This window comes from Chiloscyllium punctatum, chromosome 42 (genome assembly GCF_047496795.1).
Source record: "Chiloscyllium punctatum isolate Juve2018m chromosome 42, sChiPun1.3, whole genome shotgun sequence".
Lineage (NCBI taxonomy): Eukaryota > Metazoa > Chordata > Chondrichthyes > Orectolobiformes > Hemiscylliidae > Chiloscyllium > Chiloscyllium punctatum.
In genome coordinates, this window is record NC_092780.1 from 34,515,991 (window position 1) to 34,536,479 (window position 20,489).

Sequence of the window (20,489 nt, forward strand, 5' to 3'; positions counted from 1 at the left end):
GACTCTGTAAATTCATGGCTTGTTTCCTCCAATTCTTGCAGCTGATTGGAGGGGAGACATCCATCAATACCAAATTCAAAAAGATGGCTATAGTGAATTATGAGGGATTTCAGCATCTTCCTTCCCAATTTGTTGCTTCCTGAGAGTTTAAGGCTGACATTTGATTTTGACTTATTTGTACTCAAGGATTCAGTGAGATGAGTGAAACGTAACCTTCAATGACCACATTGAAAATCAACAATTCTGCTTTGTTGTACTGTCTCTTTTTGCTTGTTAACTCTTCTGTGAAGCACCAAGGTATATTTTACATTTCCAAAGAACCTTTTAGATAACTGTTGAGCGGTCAACCGTGTTTGTCTGCACAAAACAGTCACTACTCCTGAAAGCAATTCCTAGCCTGTGAAGGGTGTATAGGTGCTGATGGCAGATGTTATGTAGCTCTTCAGGAATTTCTGTCTTCTCTTTCCTTCAGCTGAACTCACAATCCTTGTTATTTATGAAGCTGCCCTCTGGTTTTTGTATATTTTTGGGATGAGATGATAAGTTGCTGATTACCTCATCGGGGAGTTGTTTTATTGGAGTTACTGAGCCAGGATCGTGCAGAACAAGCGAAGATTTCATGACTAGAACACTGGGTTAATGAATGTCTCCCTTTTTTATATGAATTCTTCTCCCTGATCATTGGGTCTGTAACTCTTCCTGGGAGATTTCCCTGGTGATAGTCTGTATCCCCAAATTGCTACAGAATGAGATGCATCAAAAAATGACAATAAATCATATATTTTTTTCTTAAATATCAGCACACATAGCATAGAAGGGCTGTAATTTAGGAAGAGTAGGAGAGTGAGACTTACTGGATTGCCCTTTCAAAGAGCTAGCACAGGCATGCTGGACCAAATGGCTGCCTCCTGTGCCATATGAAGCTTGAAGGAGACAACTGCAGGGAAACTATGCCTGGATTTTACTCCTTGTTTTTACTCAAGGGATTAACTGAACATTCCTTCAGGTTTTTGAAAGCTTCCTGGATGTGTTGCCATCAACAGTTTCTTGGAACCTCTCTCTGGAAAAGTGCAATTTAATATCAGGCCCTTCAGTACGTGGCAGAATGCAGGCTCATGAGAATCAGCCACAAGCTGCAATTTAGAGCCATTTGAAGCAGCTGAAGAGAGGCTGGGCCAGCAGTGAACTAGACAAAACTTCTGCAGAATTGAAAGTTGGACGGATTCCCGGTTCGCTGTCCAGTTCCTAGAAATCCAAGTACAAGGAGACCGAGAGTAGGAAGACAACTTCTGGGATGGATAATTTTGTGGAACTCTCAGGAGGCGGCAATAAAAGATGCAGGTTACACCTGCTGCCTGCCACAGATGTAGGAGCCTTAAAATGCCCACGCTAAAATGGTCAAGGCCTTGACAAAGTCAGATAGCTGTCATAGGCGCCCTACAGTGCAGAAAGAGGCTATTTAGCCCATTGAGTCTGCACCAAAGGCTGTCAATGAAACGCTGTAGCAATCCATTACACTCATTCCTTCCCCAAGAGAATAATTGATGAGGTGCACATATCTGTGACCAAGCTCAAGGACAAGATGCAGCACTGTGTCAAGCTAGTCTTCATGTGGCACTCAAATGACTTGCGCATTGGGCTGAGAAATTAGTTAGTCATAGAGATGTACAGCATGGAAACAGACCCTTCGGTCCAACTCGTCCATGCCGACCAGATATCCTAAATTAATCTAGTCCCTTTCATTAGCACTTGGACTATATACCTCTAAACCTTTTCCTATTCATCTACCCATCCAGATGCCTTTTAAATGTTGTAATTTTACCAACCTCTACCTCTGACAGCTCATTCCATACACTCACCACCACCTGTGTGATTCAGTTGTCCCTTAGGTCCCTTTTAAATCTTTCCCCTATCACCCTAAATCTATGCTCTCTGGTTTTGAACTCTCCCACTCCAGGGAAAAGACTCTGTCTATTTACCCAATCCATGATTTTATAAACTTCTATCAGGTCACCCCTCAGCCTCCAATGCTCCAGGGAAAACCGCTCTAGCCTATTCAGCCTCTCCCTTTAGCTGAAATCCTCCAACCCCGGCAACATCCTTGTATATCTTTTCTGAACCACTGACTAAATGAAAACGTGCCCTATAAAGTGCGGGTGGGAAGTGGTGGATAGATGGTATTTCAGGAACAGAGCACGATAAAGCAGTTCAAAGTGGTTTGAGAGTGTCTGTGAATGGGATGCATTGATAATGTTCTGATACACATAGACACATTGAATTAATGTCTGTAGCACTAGGCTTTCTTATTGAAGGCAGAATTCTCCCCTGCTCCTTCCTTCTGTCTGCAAGGTTGTGCATCATTTTGGGAAAAGCTATGGGACAGTTGTTAATGAAAATTATTCCTGAAATTCGGAGATGCCCCACACTGAGGTGTCCCTGATTACATGAGACAGCTGGAGTGCTGCGTTAAGATCTAATGTTCTGTGTTAATTTCAGCTATTTCATGAGCTCATTACCTCAGCTTTTCTGCTGTCCATAATTGGTGCAAGACTGTCATGGCAACAGAGAGTGACAGCGCTCCTGTGAATTTTGATGTGAACTTCCAGGTTGAAGCTGTTTCATGTCCATTTATGCTGAATGTAATGTATACTCTGAATACTAACATGCTGCCTTTCCTCTCCTTTGCAGAGGTGTCTATAAAAGTTCAAGTCTTTGATAACGGCGACCTTTCACCCCTGACGGAGGCTGCGGTTGACATTTACACAAATCAGTCCTGGTTAGCCGCAGGAACCACTGATAAAGATGGAGTGGCTCTGATCACATTACAGTACCGTCTGGGAACCTGGCTAATCGTCACTGCAGCAAAGTCTGGCTTTGTGACAAATTCTGCTCCATGGCATGCCAACAAAACACCACGTAAGTGAGACAGTGTCTGCAAAAGTCATATTAAAACGAGTGCCTTTCGTTTTGCAATGCACACGACTTGCTGGCAAAGTATAGAACTACACTTTGAGCTGCTGATCTGTTCAGGCTCCCTGTCAGGAGCATGTGCATTGGTGGAATGCACACCCATAAAATGATTTTCTGTCTGACAGAGTCTCCTGGAATTACAAACTTTGGCAATGGAATTGTTGGTAGGGAATGGTATTCACTGGTCGAGCTGAAGGAGCATTGTTACATTATCCTGCTCAGGGAAGAGGTTAAATCATTCTGTGGGGAAAGAAAAACACAAGCTAGCCTCTGATCAATCTTGCCCTAGTGACCACCAGCAGTGTTGGTATCATTTCCTGTATGTGGCAGATGGTCATGTATTTTCACAGAGTGCCTTTAAATAGTTTTTTAAAAAAGCCTGCAGGGAATGTCTACTTCCCAAGAGCCTCTCTCTCTCTCTCTCTCTCACTCTCTCTCCTGTCACAATTCTGTAAATTGCTTGTGTCAAGATCCCACATCTGAATAGGGTATGTCATCTTTCAATCAGACAGGACTTGGCTCTTTGAGTGATCTTCTGAAATTTCAGAGCTCTGTTGCCATCTTGAAAATAAAAAGAATATATTCAATACTGACAAATAGGCAATGCCATGGACAATTTGCTCATGTCTAATGATTTATTTGATCAGTTTTTTAAAAACTTTATGTACGTTTTTGGTAACCTGACGGTGCTATTTTATCATTGCTTGTCTCAGTTTAAAAACATGTGTAAAATGATGTAGATGTTAGTTTACCAGGATAATACTGTCCTCAGTAAAGGTATACTAATAAGGCAGATTAGAGGCAAAATTATCCTTTCTTTCTAATCTGCCCTAGCCCAAGAATACAATTTGAGGCAGTTTTAAAGGCAATTCTTCTCTATATTTAAACTGTGCTATACTTGATCTGACTATACTTTATATAAAACAGTTCCAGGAGAAATCAATATAATTTTAACATACAAAATCAGTGCATGTATAATTTGCTCTGTTAATAGTAGCAAGTATGTGCTTCCAATATTAGTTACATATGATCAGGAGTAAGAGTACACCAGATCATGACTGACCTGATTCTGGCCTCAACTCCACATTCCCACTTTCCTAATCGCTTGCTGTATGTGCTTACTGATTTTTTTGTGATTCCTGTAGTGGTGCACCCAGATCCCTCTGTATCTCAGAGTCCGACAGTCTTAATTTCAGTAATATGCTGTTTTCCTATTCCTCCTGCAGAATGGACAAGTTCACATTTTCCTACATTATAGACCATATACCAATTTTTTGCCAACTTGCTTAACCTCTATCCCTTTGCGGGTTCCTTATGTCTTCTTTGCAACTCAGTTTCTCAGTAGTTTTTGTGGCTTCCCCAGTTTTAGCAACCACACATTTTGTCCTTTCTTCAAATCATTGACGTAAATTAGAGCTAATTGAGACCCCAGTGCTGATCCCTGTGGCACTCGATTAGTCAGATCATAACCCAAAGGTGACCCATTTAAGCATTCCCTGTACAGGGGAACCTCGATTATCCGAACGACTTGGGTGGGCACTATTTCGTTCGGATAATCGATTATTCGGTTAATAGATTAAATGCCTTTCTTCTGGGACTCGGAGTTTTTAAAGTCTGCTTCCTGTTCAGGAGACTGCAAAAGCACACAGCATGCGGCCAACCCCACACGCCTCCTGCTGCGTCCAACACTGCCCTCCCGAACCCCAACCATCCAACACTGCTCCCTGCCCGCCACCTATCTCCATCCAGCAGTGCCCCACACCCCTGTCCGGGGCAGCTGAACTGGACACCAACAATAAGATTGCTGCTGCCTTTGCGGGGCACTCTCGTGCGTGCACGCAGCCAGGCGGTTTAGGGTGCATCCCTCTGTAGAACTCCAGGGAAAGTGTGGGGAGAGAGTGAGGGTGGAAGGTCAGTCATTTGGAGACGGTGCCTGTTTAATCACTGGAAACAATACGGTGTTGGAAACGTCTTTGGTGTAATGTTTCTATCGGGACCTCAAGATCTCCTTCGGATAATCCAATTTTTGGATAACTGGTATTCGGATAATCGAGGTTCCTCTGTACTTTCTACTAGCCAATCATTCCCTTGTCTATGCTCATATGTTACTTGCTGCACCATGAGCATTTTTTTTACACCTTGTCAGAACCCTTCTGGAAATGAAAGTGCGCTACGTCCACTTACCCTACAAAGGGCAGCAGCAATTTTATATCAGTGTTGATTGCCACTTTCTCAAAGGCATGGTTAGTAAGTTTGCAGATGACAATAAAATTGGTGGTATTGTGGACAGTGAAGAAAGGTCTGTTTCTGTACTGTATGACTCTAAACTCAAATGAATAAGTTCAGCGTGATTTCCCTTTCACAAAATCATGTTGAAGCTGCCTGATCGCATTAAGATTTTCAAGGTACCCTGCCATAAACCCGTTAATAGTAGATTCCAGCATTTTCCTACGGTCGATGTTTAGTCATCAGTAATGTAGTTTCCTGCTTTCTGAATCTGGCCTTGCTTCAATACAGGAGTCACATTTGCTATTTTGCAATCTAGTAGGACTTTTCCAGAATGTAAGATGTTTTGGAAAATTAAACCAATGTATTTACTACCTCAACGGCTTCTTCATTTAATGATTGACGGGTGAAATCTCATCAACTGAAGGGGACTTGTCAGGTGTTCTAATTCTTTTCTCAGTAGTTGTTCCCTGGCGATTGTTTTAAATTCCTAACTTCATTTCTAATTGAGACTCTGTTACCTCTGGGATAGTATTAATGTTCTCTGCATTGAACGGAAGTACTAAGTGCTGTTTGTCTATATAGAACAAGGGCTAATCGAAATTGGAAAACCCAGATTAAAGAAGGAGATAATAGTGCAGAACTTGGGAGAGGTTATTAAAATCTCCAGCACGGACACAAATAGGAGTGTGTTTGGAAAGGATTAGCAATCAAAACGTCAAGCATATTGGACAAACCAATGACAAGGTACATACAGGACTGAAGGTGTTTATATCTGAACGCAATATAAGGAATAAGGTAAATGAGCTTGTGGCCGGAGTGGGAGCATTCGGCGCAGCCAGTTTGGCGCGACCCATTTCGGCGCAGAACTGTTTTGTAATTATTCAGTAGTAGTTATTAAACTACTATTATTAAAATTATTAATTTACTTAAATTATTAAGGTATTAAAATAAAATATATTTTGGTGCAGACCCATTTGGTGCAGAGCTGTTTTGTAGTTATTCAGTAGTAGTTATCAAGCTACTATTATTAAAATATATTAAAATAAATACAAATTATTAAAATAAAATAAGACCCGTTAAAATGCCATCAACAATTTTGTATTTGCCTTATTTCTTTCATTTTTTATTTTCTTTTTAACATTTTTACTGAAGAGGATAAACATTATTTTTCTTTTTATTGCTTTCATTCATGCTTGTAAGTAAGCCTGAAAAGGAACAAATAAGAGCTGGTCTGAATCGCTCGTGCTGAAATGGGTCACGCCAAACCAGCCGTGCTGAATCGTTTGCGCCAAAGTGGCTGCGCCGAATGGTCCTACTCCTGCTTGTGGCGCTGATCAAAATTGGCAAGTATGACGTGGTGGGCGTCACGGACACGTGGCTGCAAGGGGACCAGGATTGGGAGCTGAATGTTCAAGGATACACACCCTATTGAAAATATAGGCAGGTAGGCAGAGGGATTGCTGTTGCCTTATTAGTAAGAAATGAAAATAAGTCAATGGTAGGAAACTAAGTAGGGTCATATGGTGTAGAATCCATGCGGGTAGAACTGAGGAACCATAAATGTTAAAAAAAGACCATAGTTGGAGTTAGATACAGGTCTCCAAACAATAGTTTGGATGCACCAGGAGATAGAAAAGATGTGTTAGAAAGGCAAAGTTTCAGTGATCATGGGGGATTTCAGGATGTAGGTGGACTGGGAAATTCAGCTTGGTTATGATTCACAAGAAAATAAATTTGTGGAGTATGGTGGAGCCCATCAGGGAACAGGCAATATTGGATTTGGTGTTGTGCAATGAGGCAGGCTTGATAAGGTGAAGGAACCCTTAGGAGGCAGTGATTTATAATATAATTGAATTTACTCTGTAATTTGAGAGGGAGAAGATTAGAATCAGAAGGAATGGTATTGCAGCTGAATAAAGGCAACTATAGAGGCATGTGGGAGGAGCTGGACAGAATTAACTGGGAGAGGAGCCAAGCAGGAAAGACAGTGGAATAGCAATGGCAAGAATTTCTGGGAATAATTCAGGAAACACAGCAGAGATTCATCCCGAGGCAAAAGAAGCATGGTACAGGGAGGATGAGGCAACCATGGCTGACTGGGGAAGTCAGGGATAGAATAAAGGCAAAACAGAAAGTGGATAATATGGTGAAGGGCAGTGGGAAACCAGAGGATTGGGAAGCTTACAAAGACCAAGAGAGGCACAAAAAAAAAATGAGGAGCGAGAAGATTACATATGAGGGTAAGCTAACCAGTAATGTGAAGGAAGACTGTAAGAGTCACTGTCGATATATAAAGGGCGAAAGAGAGGCAAAAGTTGACATTAGGCTGCTGGAGATATAATAGTGGGGAACAAGGAAGTGGTTGAGGAACTAAATAATCACTTTGCATCAGTTTTCATGTGAGTAATATCCCAAAAACTCAAGAGTGAGGGGACAGATTTGGTCAAGGTAAACTTGCAGGTTGAGTCAATAGTTAGGAAGGCAAATGCAATGATGGCATTTATTTTGAGAGGACTTGAAAATAAAAATAGTGATATACTTCTGAGGTTCTATAAGGCTCTGGTCAGATCACATTTGGAGTATTGTGCACAGCTTGTCCCCATCTCTCAGGAAGGATGTACTGGCCCTGGACCATGTTCAGAGGAGGTTCACGAGAATAGTCCCAAGAATGAAAAGCTTAACATATGAGGAAGGCTCGAGGACTGTGGGTCTGTACTCAATGGAGTTCAGAAGGATATGGGTGGACCTAACAGAATACTGAATGGCCGGGACAGAGTGGATGTGGGAAGATGTTTCCATCGGTAAGAGAGACTAGGACCCGAGAGTACAGCCTTAGAGTAAAGAGAAGACTTTTTAGAACAGAGATAAGGAGAAACTTCTCAGCCAGAGAGTGGGGAATCGATGGAATTCATCCCCACAGAAGGCTGTAGAGGCCAGCTCGTTGAATATATTTAAGACTGAGATAGATAGGTTCTTGATTGTCAAGGAGATCAAGGATTATGGGGAGGAAGCAGGAGAATGGGGTTGTGACACTTGTCAGTCTTGATTGAATGGCAGAGCAGACTTGATGGGTTGAATGGCCTAATTTCTATTCCTATGTTTTAATGTATTCGAAGAGACGTTAGTCAAGACAGAGAAGGTTTGATCGTGTATAAGCCGAAGTGTATTGAGCAGCAGGTGGCTTTCATCTGCTTTACAACGCTGTCCAAGTTTAATTTTACCTGATCGGGCTTTTATTTACTTCTGCACAATTATCATTTAAGCAGTTGTTATTGGCTAGTTCTTGTTGAGTCTTATGTGCTAATGTTGCTGTCCAGTTGCCCAACGTACAGCATTTCCAAGAAGAGTGAAACCAGCATTTTGTCTCAGCTCATTCCTCACTTTGTGTATTGTGAAGCAATGGGTTTGAGCTCCACAAATGCTGAACTCACATTCCAATCGGTAAGAGGCTAAGTTGCAAGAGCAATACCATGTTCCCGTTCTGCCTGCATGGAACTGCTCTTAACAGAGACTGAGGTGGAGAATGGGTGTGATTGCTGAATCCTCCACCCCCTTCATACCCCCACCCTCTCTGCTTGCCAGCAGGCATTGATGACCGGACTAATGCCATTTCACAATGAATAATGTAGAACAGAAAATAATTTAAAGGAGCTTGTTTTCAGATTCAGCGAAAAGATGTAATGTTTTTGCTTCAATCTTAATCACCCTTTCTTTGAAGCATGTCAGCTGGGTTTCCCCACTAAGTATTTCGCAAATGAGAATGGTTCACTGAGCATCTTTTTGTTTTGGTAAAAATTAATTTATTTTCCACATAAAGAATCACAGAATTGTTACAGTGCAGAAGGAGGCCATTCAGCCCATTGAGTCTTACTTGGTGCCAAACTCCTGCCTTTCCCCGTATCACTGAGTATCATATCCACCCAAATGATTATCCAATGCCTGAATTGAACCTGCCCCCATCATATTTACAGGCAGTGCATTACAGACGCTAACTACTCACTTTATAAAAAGTTAAAAATCACACAACACCAGGTATTAGTCCAACGGGTTTAATTGGAAGCACTAGCTTTCTGAGCACTGCTCCTTCATTAGAAAGGAGTGGTGCTCCGAAAGCCGGTGCTTCCCATTAAACCTGCTGGACTATAACCTGATATTGTGTGATTTTTAACTATGTAACCCCAGTCCAACACCAGCATCTCCAAATCACTTTTTAAAAAGTTTTCTTTGTACATTGCTGTGAATCTAAGCCCCTCTTTCTGTTTATATGTGTGGGAAGAACTCCCTTCTTGACTGTATGATTTACTCTATGATACATGACTTGTAATGAGTTATGGCTTTTTAATGCAATTGTTGGTGCTCAGACCATGAATTGCCTAACTCTGTTTTGTTGTGAGTTCTGATTTCATCAGAATGCTTTGTTGGTATTGCAGCACAGTCAGACACCTACTAACAATTGTGCCATTGAAAGTATGAAAAAATGTAGTCACTAACATCTGTCCATGGTTTTCACAAGAGTATTTGGACAATGCCTGAATTCCTCCCAGTTTGCCTTTAATGCTTTAATTCCACAAAAGTCTAAAGAGAAAGTAAAAATACTGGATTACCAGCTGTGAATTTTAGCCTTGATGATTTTTTTCTTTGAAGTGAATGTTCACCTATTTATGACTCTTTTGTCGATGAAATGGCTGCTCTGGGTACTGCACACTCATTCAGTCAAGAATTTAATTGTGTCTTTGAATATGTAAATTCAGGAATGATCTTGTTTGGAGTCTGGCATGGAAGAAAGATATTCATTTTGTGTTATTCACCTTGAATGAGAAGCAGAGTTAGAGAAGCATTTCACTCGGTTTGTGCTAGAGGCTGTGTGGTGAAGTACACATTGATCTTCAAATGCCAGGTCAAATGTACTTGTAAATTTTTCAAAGAAAACTAATGTTCTCCTGATCATTTCAAGATTCTGCCATAGGTACTCGTGATGGTGAATGGGTCAAACATGTGGGCCAAGTAATAAGGGAAAATGCTGATTTTTCAGCACATCACTTTCTTAGTGAATGCTAAAAATGTGGCATTAACCCTTCGTCCAGAGGCTCACTGAAGATGTTACCGAGTATGATGACAAAATGTCTGAAAATGAACCTTCCAGCTCAGCTAGCAAACCTACATCCATTAACCCTTCACTTCACAAAAAACAAATGACCGTTGAACGTCAAAAGTAAACAGACATGATGTTGTTATGAGTAGATGGCACGGTGGCTGTTGCCTCTGAGCGCCAGGGACCCAGGTTTGATTCCACCCTCTGACGACCGCCTAAAGTTTGCGTGTTCTCCCTTTGTCTGTGTGGGTTTCCTCCAGGTGCACCAATTTCCTCCCACAATCCAAAGATGTGCATGTTAGGGGGATTAGCCAAGGGAAATGAAGCAGATGGGTCTGGTTGGGATGCTCTTTGGAGGGTCAGTGTGGACTTGATAAGCTGAATGGCCTGCTTCCACACTATACGGACTCTATGATTCTAGACTGTTGACATCCATAATACGTTATCTCTTCAAAATCTCTGAAACCATCATTTAAAATTATTCCCAGAATGAACTGGATAAAATATTTGGGTCAGATGGATCTCACTGTCAAGTGCCTTACCACAAGTCTCCTTGTAAGGAGCACAGTGCTGGGGAATCAGGGGGAGTAGAAGGCCAGTATTTTTTTACAGCTGGGAAGGTGTGTCAGAGTGTGATTCTAAGTTATACATGTGTTCTGCTTACTAGCCAGAGCCTTGGGAATAGTTGTTAAACTGTCCTCTTGGCTGCACTTTGTTCTTGGACCATGTAGAAATAGACACAAGAGGGAAGACAAACCTGGTAATAAATACTAATTTCTGTAAATATATGGATATTTTCACTACAGTTGCTTTCCTCTGTCTGCATACATGATGCTAACTTCCTGTTCAGACCTGATGTATAGGATGGGTTATATTTGAGACTATTTTGAATGGTTCTTTGTTACACAGGAAATCATAAATCATCTCAATCAGAGTTACAGTAACTCTGCAAGCCTGCAGAAGCGGTTTGTTTGTTAATTGATTGGTAAGAAACTGACTCAGATTTTGCCAGGCTTCATTGTCTTTCAATAAACAATGTGGTGAGTTTTGTGTACAAATAATCAGAAATAAAAGGATTTATTCTGGAACTGACCAGCTTTCGGAGATGAAAATCAGTAGATATTTATAAATTAATTCCCTTCTGAGGTTTTGAGAGTGACTAATACTGCACTGAGTTTTACCAGGCCTTAAAATATAAGCTGTGAGGCAAAAGGTTTGGAGAACTGGCATGGGAAGGCTGGTTTAGCAGTTACCTTTCCACTGCCGTGCCAGTTCATCAGCAATAAGAAAGATGACTGATTACCATCTGACAGGTGGTAGTGTGTTCTCCCCTTCGGGTGCTCTGGTTTCCTCCCACCGTCCAAAGTTGTGCAGGTTAGGTAGATTGGCATTGGGAAATGTAGGGTTGCAGGGATAGGGGAGAGGTAGGGTTTGGTTGCTCTGTGCAATGCTCTTAGAGAGTCGGTACAGACTCATTGGACTCTTTTCTGCACTGTTGGGATCCCATGGTTCTGTGAGGAGCTCAGTTAAAACACTTAGTTGTCTACCTTGCTTTGCTGGCATTTTCCAGTGACTGAAGGCTCTCTGCCACATGAGGAAATGACCAGATAAACCTCACTGCCTCCCAGTGAGCTCTGGGAACGTAGGGACCAGACTTCCCTTCACATTCTTTGACCCATGCTTCCCCCTTGGTAATGGTCATCCCTATGGCCTCAGGTAATCCCTTCCTGTCTCTGGCAGGCAAGCCCTGGTGCTGGCGCAACCCTCCCCCCACCCCCAAAACCCCCAATGAATTGACTTTGAGGTTACATAGCCATTGATACACCCTCATCCTTTTGATTGCTTTTTTTCAGAATTAAACACACAGGGGAGGCAATAGCCTAGTGGAATTATCGCTGGACTGTTAATCCTGAGATCCAGATCATATTCTGGGGACTAGGATTTGAACCCCGCCCCAGCAGATGGTGGAATTTGAATTCAGTGAATACCTGGAGTTCAGAATCTATTGATGACCTTTGTCGATTGTCAGAGAAAACCCATCTGGTTCACTGGTGTCCTTTAGGGAAGGAAACTGCCATCCTTAGCTGGTCTGGCCTACATGTGACTCCAGACCCACAACAATGTGGTTGACTCTTAACTGCCCTCTGGGCAATTAGGGATGGGCAAGAAATGCTGCCAAGTCATTCCCTGCAGCTCCAGAAATGGCCACCACTGCAGGTGGTGCTGCTGAGCTTCTGACCTCAAATTGCTGCCCACTGAAGCGTGGCCACCTCTTGCTTTCAGTCTTAAGCTCTCTCAACTCCATAAAGGTCAGGCCACAGTTTTAGAATTTAGGCTTTGATCCTGAAGTATAGAGAATGGTAATACCACCAGAGCAATTAACGAGAGGATTTGGATTGCAGCAATCCTATTGGGACCAGCCATTCCTTATTTTTGTAGCTGTATTAAAGATTATTGCTCAGAATAAGCCAGTTGTCCCCATGTACCTCTCCCTTCCATTTTGGTCCTCAGTTGAGTATCCACTACATATCTACTCCTGTGGGGAGACCTGCTGACCGTGGTCCAGTCTGGCCATTTGGTTAAGTGTCCATTAAGTCGAGTTGTTGTGGGATATGGCAGGTTTGAGATTGTTGCCTCACTTCCTCTTGTTCAGTGTGTTATTGGCTATGTGAGCGTGTGGGCATCACGGAGTTTCCGAAGTAAATAAATACCTCTTGGTTTGGGGATTTGAATGGAATGACTGGTCCTATGATCGCTTCCTCATTTCCATTGGAGATGCCAAGATGGCAATCATAACTGCCCAATGGAACTCAACCCAGGAGTTTATTCTTGTGGGCGGCACGGTGGCACAGTGGTTAGCACTGCTGCCTCACAGCGCCAGAGACCCGGGTTCAATTCCCGCTTCAGACGACTGACTGTGTGGAGTTTGCACGTTCTCCCTGTGTCTGCGTGGGTTTCCTCCGGGTGCTCCAGTTTCCTCCCACAGTCCAAAGATGTGCAGGTCAGGTGAATTGACCATCCTAAATTGCCCGAAGTGTAGGTAAGGGGTAGATGTAGGGGTATGGGTGGGTTGCGCTTCGGCGGGGCAGTGTGGACTTGTTGGGCCGAAGGGCCTGTTTCCACACTGTAAGTAATCTAATCTATTCTGTGGGAAATCAGTGGCAGAGTTCCCTGAACCGTCATGTGAGAGTCAACTTGAGCATGTTGCTGGTGGGAATGGAGAATGTTGAACTGAATTGGTGACCAAAACAGCTTTCAATTGATCACTTCTCAAGTTATTCTGCTTAAACTCACCAAACACTTCTCCATGTCTCTCAGAGGCACATCAAGGCAAGCTCATTCTGTGGGTTAGAGTGAAGTGTGGTGAGTAGACAATGTCTTGCCGTTCTGCATGTAGCAAGATCCCAAAGTGTACATTGAAATGAATAACTAATCAATTTTAATTTGTCAATGTTGCTTGGATAATCATTGCCAGTCTGAATAGTACCAGCACTCCTGACTCATGATTAGCTAATCAAGAATCTGCATTGATTTTACTTCATAGCCAGAGCATACTAGTCTGTGGTTTATTGCCTAGTTTGCAATACCACTGACCTTGAACGTGAGCATTGTCCCCTGCGAATATTGGGAACACCAGCACTTTTTCAGATCTTTCCCCTGCGGACTGAGTTTGTGGAGACCACAGAGAAAAGATCAGTGACTCCGAATTACAGCACCCTTCGTGTGTACGGAAATAGGAAACTTTCAGTCATAGGCTGAATTTCTACATAGATGTCATTCTGGTTCAAAGTTGATTGACAATTGAAATGGGTTTCTTATCAACACAGTCTCTGTATTTAAATAGGATGTGAGCCTCTGAGAGTGAACTTACAGAGAAAAACATGCCTAGCTTTGCAGTGTTTCTTTATCTTCCCTTTAGGTTTGAGAGTTGCTTACATACAATAAATATTAAAATCTTCAGCGAATTCAGTGTGAGCTCAACCAACCGCATTGTTTTTTTTGTGTGACATATGCGTAACATTTCCATTTTCCTGTAGACAGTATGCTTTTACCAACAGAGATCCCATCATTGGAAAATTGTTTGCACAAACCATAATTTCCTGGACTGTATTGTGATACTGGATCTTTGTGTCAGAAGCTGGAATACAAAAGGGTGGACATTATACTTCAGTTACTGGATTAGTGGTGCTGGAAGAGCACAGCAGTTCAGGCAGCATCCAAGTAGCTTCGAAATCGACGTTTCGGGCAAAAGCCCTTCATCAGGACCACTAATCCAGAATCTGGTTTCCAGCATCTGCAGTCATTGTTTTTACCTTGTTGATTACACTTCAGTTATCTTGGTCACACCCTATTTGAAGTTAGTAGGCAGTGTATCTCAGGAAACGTAATGACTAGCCTTAAAGGAGTGTAGGGTGGATTCAACCAAATGAGGACCAGGCTCAGGATTAATTTATAAGGATAAGCTTCAGAAGCTTGAATAGTATTCTCTTGAGAATAGGAGACAACTAGTTATTGGTGCAGACATTCCATTCCCAAGAGCAATAAATGCTGAGGCACTAGCTGCTGTTGAGGGGCCTTAATGGAATTGAAAAGGGAGGCAATAGTCGACTGTATTATTGCGAGACAATTAATGCAGAAATCCACGGAATGATCTGGGGACCTGGGCTCAAATCAATACTGGGGCAGGACGAACTGTGCTGTAAGGTAAGTTCCAGTTGAATTGATCTGGGACCAGGATCATAACACAAAGGTTAAATAGCATGGTCACAAGAACCTTAAACTCATTTAGGGAGGGAGGGCTCAGGAGAGGTTATTAAAGTTTTCAGGATAGGTATTAGGACAGAGAGTATAGAAAGGATCAGGAATCTAACTTCAGACATAGCAGGTAAGTGGACAATGATGAGAAGTGGGAGCTGTGAGGGCGTTTTACTTAAGTGCGGCCAGTATATGAGACAAGGTAAACGAATTTATAGCACAGATTGGAATTGGCAGGTACAGTGTTGGGGGTATCACAGAAATGTGGTTGCATGGGAATCAAGTCTCAGAACTAAATATCCAATACATGATAATAGATACACAACCTATTGAAAGGATGGGCAGATGGGGCAGAAAAGTGAGTGCAAATACAATGTTTTAAAAGACATTTGGACAGGTACATGGGATAGGAAAGGATTATAGGGATGCGGGTCTAACTCAGGCAAATGGGGCTAGTGCAGTTTAGGAAACCTGGTCAGCCTGGACGAGTTGGGCTGAAGGGTTTGTTTCTGTGCTGTATGACTCCTGCTATGGCCGTTGGTGAAATTTGAATTCAAAGCTTTTTAAAAGTCTGGAATTCAGACCTACTGAAGGTCACAAAACTGCTGCTGTTTGTCAGGAAAAACCTCTCTGGCTCAGGGAAGGAAATCTGCCATCCTCCCCTGGTCTGGTCTGCATGTGACTCCATTCCCAAGGCAATGTGGTTGACTCTTAACTGTCCTAGACAGTGACATCCAAATCCCATGAATGAACTTAAAAAAAAAACTCAGGGGAGCTGACGTACACCTGAATCTAAAACTTTTGATTGTCCGACATTGCTGAGTGGAAGCTAATACTCTCAACAAAGCCTGACACAGAATTTTACTCTGACTTATTTGGAGCTGTTTCTGGATAGTCTCCTCAGGGTTGTCAAGCTACTCCACGACCCCATAACCCTCGGCTCTGCTCAACAACCAAACTCCCTCCCCTCCCCCAACCCTAACCCAAACAACTCTGCTCACTTCTGACTCAACATACCCCTGCCATCCATTGACAACACAGCCTCTTTCATGTCACCAGCTGAAGACACATGTCCCATGAGGTCTGCCCTTATGTCTGCTTTCCAATGGACGTGGAAATGACAGATGCTTGGAATTCATGGATTTCCCACACCCCTAACTACACTGGAACTGCACAACGCCACCCCCTCCTCCCTGACTGCCCCACCACACCACCGTCATTGCCCCAACTTAACTCCCTGTTTCCGCCTCTTCCCCCCCCCTGCTCCCGCCCCACCCAACAATGCATTGCAATACAACTCAACTCAAGGTGCCAGGAGATGTATATGATCGAACATGCTCCCTCTCAGTTGTGGTCGGACCTGGCTTTTATGGAATAATTTTCCATTGGTGTCTGTTTTTCACGACTTAACACACAAACAGAAGATAGTAAAGTTAATTTGTTTGTGAGTAGCTTGCAAGTTACTAGTTCACAGTTTTCTGGTCTAGTCCCTCAGTATTCACTCTAACCTCTTTGAATGCTAAAAGTCTTCCTCTGATCTTCAGCTATGCATGACTAGAATTTGAGTGTTTCTGCATGTTCAGCCTAATTCTGTTCATAAATTTAAAAGCTCAGTGTGGGCTACCCTCGACATTGAGTTTAATTGTGGGTGAAGTGCAACGTTTGAATTTTCCTGTTTTCAGCATCTTCCTCATTCCCCTACAGCTCTCTCAGAGCTTTGTTCATGAAGAATTAGAAAGCTGTTGTCCTTTGCCCTTTGAGAATGGAGCCTGGATGGTGACATTGGCGGCTATATTCCCATTCTCCCCTCACCTGCTTCTATCAATCTTCACCTTCAAGCCTATTTGAATTCAAATTTTACACGACACATGAAGTAAGTGTTTTGTACATGCACAGGGTGCCAATGTCACATTCCCCTCACCTGTTGCCCAGTATTTACTGAGCTAACCATGATGTTCCTCAAGTTGCACTTTCACCTTTTATGTGCATACACTTTTTGAAGCACGAGATTAGTTAAACTTCATCGCTGGCTGGACCAGCATCCACTGTCCATTCCTACTTACCCAGAGGGCAGTTAAGAGTCAACCACATTGCTGTGGGTCTGAGTCATGTGTAGGCCAGACCAGGTAAGGATGTTAGTTTCCTTACCCAGTTTCCCCCAGCCTCTCCAAGTTCCCCTCCCTTCCTTTCCCAGTTTCCCTCCCTGTTTTTCCCAATTTCCCTCCCCGTTTTTCCAACTTCCCTCCCTCTTTTTCCCAGTTTGATATTTCTGGGCAAAGAGTCTTTAGGGAGGTTGGAGGGAGGTGTCAAAGGGGAAGTGGTAAGGAATCAATTCTTGCAGTAAGGAGGAATAATACCGTAGAATCACTATAAGTAAGTGATTCTAATACCGTAGAATCCATTCAGTGTGGAAGCAAGCCATTCAGCCGATTGAGTCCACGCTGACCTTTTGAAGAGAATCTCATCCAGACCCACCCCTATCCCTGTAACCCTGCATTTCCAATGGCCAATCCATCTAACCTGCACATCTTTAGACTATGGAAGGTAACTGGAACAGTCAGAGGGAAAAACACACACACACACACACGTCCCTGGTGCTATGATGCAGCAATGCTAACCACTACGCCGCCCTGCTGCCCCATCTTAAAAGATAATTCAAATGCAGCCATCCGGGTAGAATTTAAAATCAAAAAGGGAACATTTGCTTTTTTTGGGAGTGTGCAATGGACCCCCAACTAGTCAGGGAGAAATAAAAAGGCATGTACAGGCAAAACCCAGAGAAGTGTAAAAATACTTGGGTAATAATGGGTCGGAGATTTCAAGTTCCCCAATACTAACTGGGATCGGCAAAGTGTAAAGGAACAAGAGGGAGCGGAATGCTTAACAAAAATCCAGGAAAGATTTTAACGCAGCACGTAGACAGTTGTATTGCAGGCAATGCTGCACTCTAATATTTCCCTAAAGCCAGGGAAATGATAAACGTGGCAATGATAATCACCGTAGTTCAGTAAGACTGAAGGACGAAGATGGTCCATTTTGAGAAATGACTCAGGCTGCTGTGAGATGCCAGGTAAGAGATTGCAGGGGACTCTGACATTAATTTTCAAATCTCTCTGGCCACAGGAAAGGTGCCAGAGGACTGAAGGATGGCTAATGTGATACCGTTACTCAAGAACAGTGGTGAGGATAAACCAGGAAACTACAGACCATTAGCTTAACATCTGTGGAAGATAAATTATTTCTGATAGATGGAATAACTATACATTTGGAGAGACAAAGATTAGTCATGGATTAGCAGCATGGTTTTGTAAGGAGGAGATTGTGCCGAATAAATTTGATTGAAGTTCTTGAGGAGGTGACTAGGTATATAGATGAAGGTAATTCAGTTAATGTAGTCTACATAGACTTCATCAAGGTTTTATAAGGTTCTTGGCATGTTGGTAAAGAAACTCACATGATCCAAGGCACATTGGGTCCCAACATTTGCTCAGTGGGATGGAGCAGAAGGTGGTGATCGAAGTGTTTTTGTGATTGGAAGCCTCTGTCCATTGATGTCCCACAAGACTGTGCACTGCATCCCTTGCTATTTGTTGTCTGGACAAGACTGTAGGAGGTATGACCAGTAAGTTCACAGATGACATGACAATTGGTAATGCAGTAACTATTAAGAAGGAAGCCTTAGACTACAGAATGAGATAGATGGGTTGGTTAGATGAATAATCTGGAAAATATTCCTCAACACTGAGGTGACGCATTTTGGATGGCAGGACCGTAGGAAGTAGAGAGGATTAGAGTGACCTTGGTGTTCATGTTCATAGATCGTTGAAGACAGTTGGACAGATGGATACAGAAATTAAAAAGGCATATGGTAACTGCCTTATTCGTCAAGGCATTGTACACAAGAGTAAGAAGGTTATAGAGCTGAATATAATGTTAGTCTAGCCACAGCTGCAATGCTGTGTGCAGTTCTGCTTGCCACACTATTGAAAGGTTGTGATTATATTAGAAAGGTTGCAGATGAGATTTGCCAGGATGCTGCCTGTGTGGAGCAGTTTAGCTATGAAGAGATAGTAGAGAGGCTGGGATTATTGTACTTAGAGTGGAGAAGAGAGATCTGATTGAGGTGTACAAAGTTTATGGAGGAATTTCAATGAGCAGATGGACTAGGAAAATCATGTACGATTGCAAGAAAAGGAATTTGTGCAATGTCTACGAGATGTCTTTTTGGAGTAGCTTGTGGCGGAGCCCATGAGTGAACAGGCAACACTGGATTTAGTGTTATGCAATGAGGCAGACTTGTTAAGGGAGCTTAAGGTGAAGGAACCTGGAGGAGGCAGTGATCATAATGTGATTGAATTTACTGTGCAATTTGAGAGGGAGAAGATAGAATCAGAGGGAACGGTATTATAGCTGAATAAAGGCAACTACAGAGGCATGAGGGAGCAGCTGGGCAGAGTTGACTGGGAGAGAAGCCTAACAGGAAAATAGTGGAACAGCAATGACAGGAGTTTCTGGGAGTCATTCAGGAAACATAGCAGAGATTCAACCCAACGAGAAAGCAGCAAGGTACAAGGAGGATGAGGCGACATAGCTGACTGGGGAAGTCAGGAGTAGCATAAAGGCAAAAGAGAAAGTGGATGATGTGGTGAAGGGCAGTGGGTAACCAGAGGATTGGGAAGCTTACAAAGACAGAGGGCAACATAAAAAGAAATAAGGAGGGAGAAGATTAAATATGAGGGTAAGCTCGTCAGTAATATAAAGGAAGACTGTAAGAGTTTCTGTGGATATATAAAGGGCAAAAATGGATATTAGGCCGCTGGAAAATAATGCTGGAGAGATAGTAGTGGGGAACAAAGGAAGTAGCTTAGGAACTGAATAATTACTTTGCATCAGTCTTCACAGTGGGAGACACGAGTAATATCCCAAAACTTCAAAGGTGAGGGGGTAGAGCTGAATATAGTGGCCATCACCAAGGAGAAGGTGCTAGAAAAACTCAATGACCTGAAGATAGATAAAGCATGTGGACCAGATGGACTACACCACACAGTTGCAAGGGAGATAACTGAAGAGATAACGGAGGTGTGAGTGATGATCATTGGGGAATTATTAGTGTTAGGGAAAGTCCCAGGGGACTGAAAAATCACTAAAGTGACACCCTGTTTAAAAAGGGAGTAAGGCAAAAGACAGAAAATTACAGACTGATTAGCCTAACCTCGAGCATGGGTAAGATCCTGGAATCCATTATGAAAGATAAGATGTCTGGATACTTGGAGGTGTATGGTAAAATAGGGCAAAGTCAGCATTGTCTCATCAAGGGGAGGTCATGCCTGACTAATCTGCCAGAATTCTTTGAGGAAGTAACGAGCAGATTAGAACAAGGAGAGCAAATGCCTATTACCAACCTGGACTTCAAGAAGGCCTTTGGTAAGATGCCACACAGGAG

At 42.7% G+C, this 20,489-nt stretch overlaps 1 protein-coding gene across 1 annotated transcript in view; it reads left to right on the plus strand.

Annotated features, from left to right (window-relative positions):
- The window catches only part of fam171a2a (family with sequence similarity 171 member A2a), a 327,815-nt gene that overhangs the window by 124,305 nt on the left and 183,021 nt on the right, over nucleotides 1–20,489 (plus strand). Inside the window, exon 2 of the mRNA XM_072561786.1 lies at nucleotides 2,689–2,916. Coding sequence (XP_072417887.1) covers nucleotides 2,689–2,916 — 228 coding nt within the window. The remainder of the gene's footprint in view (nucleotides 1–2,688; nucleotides 2,917–20,489) is intronic.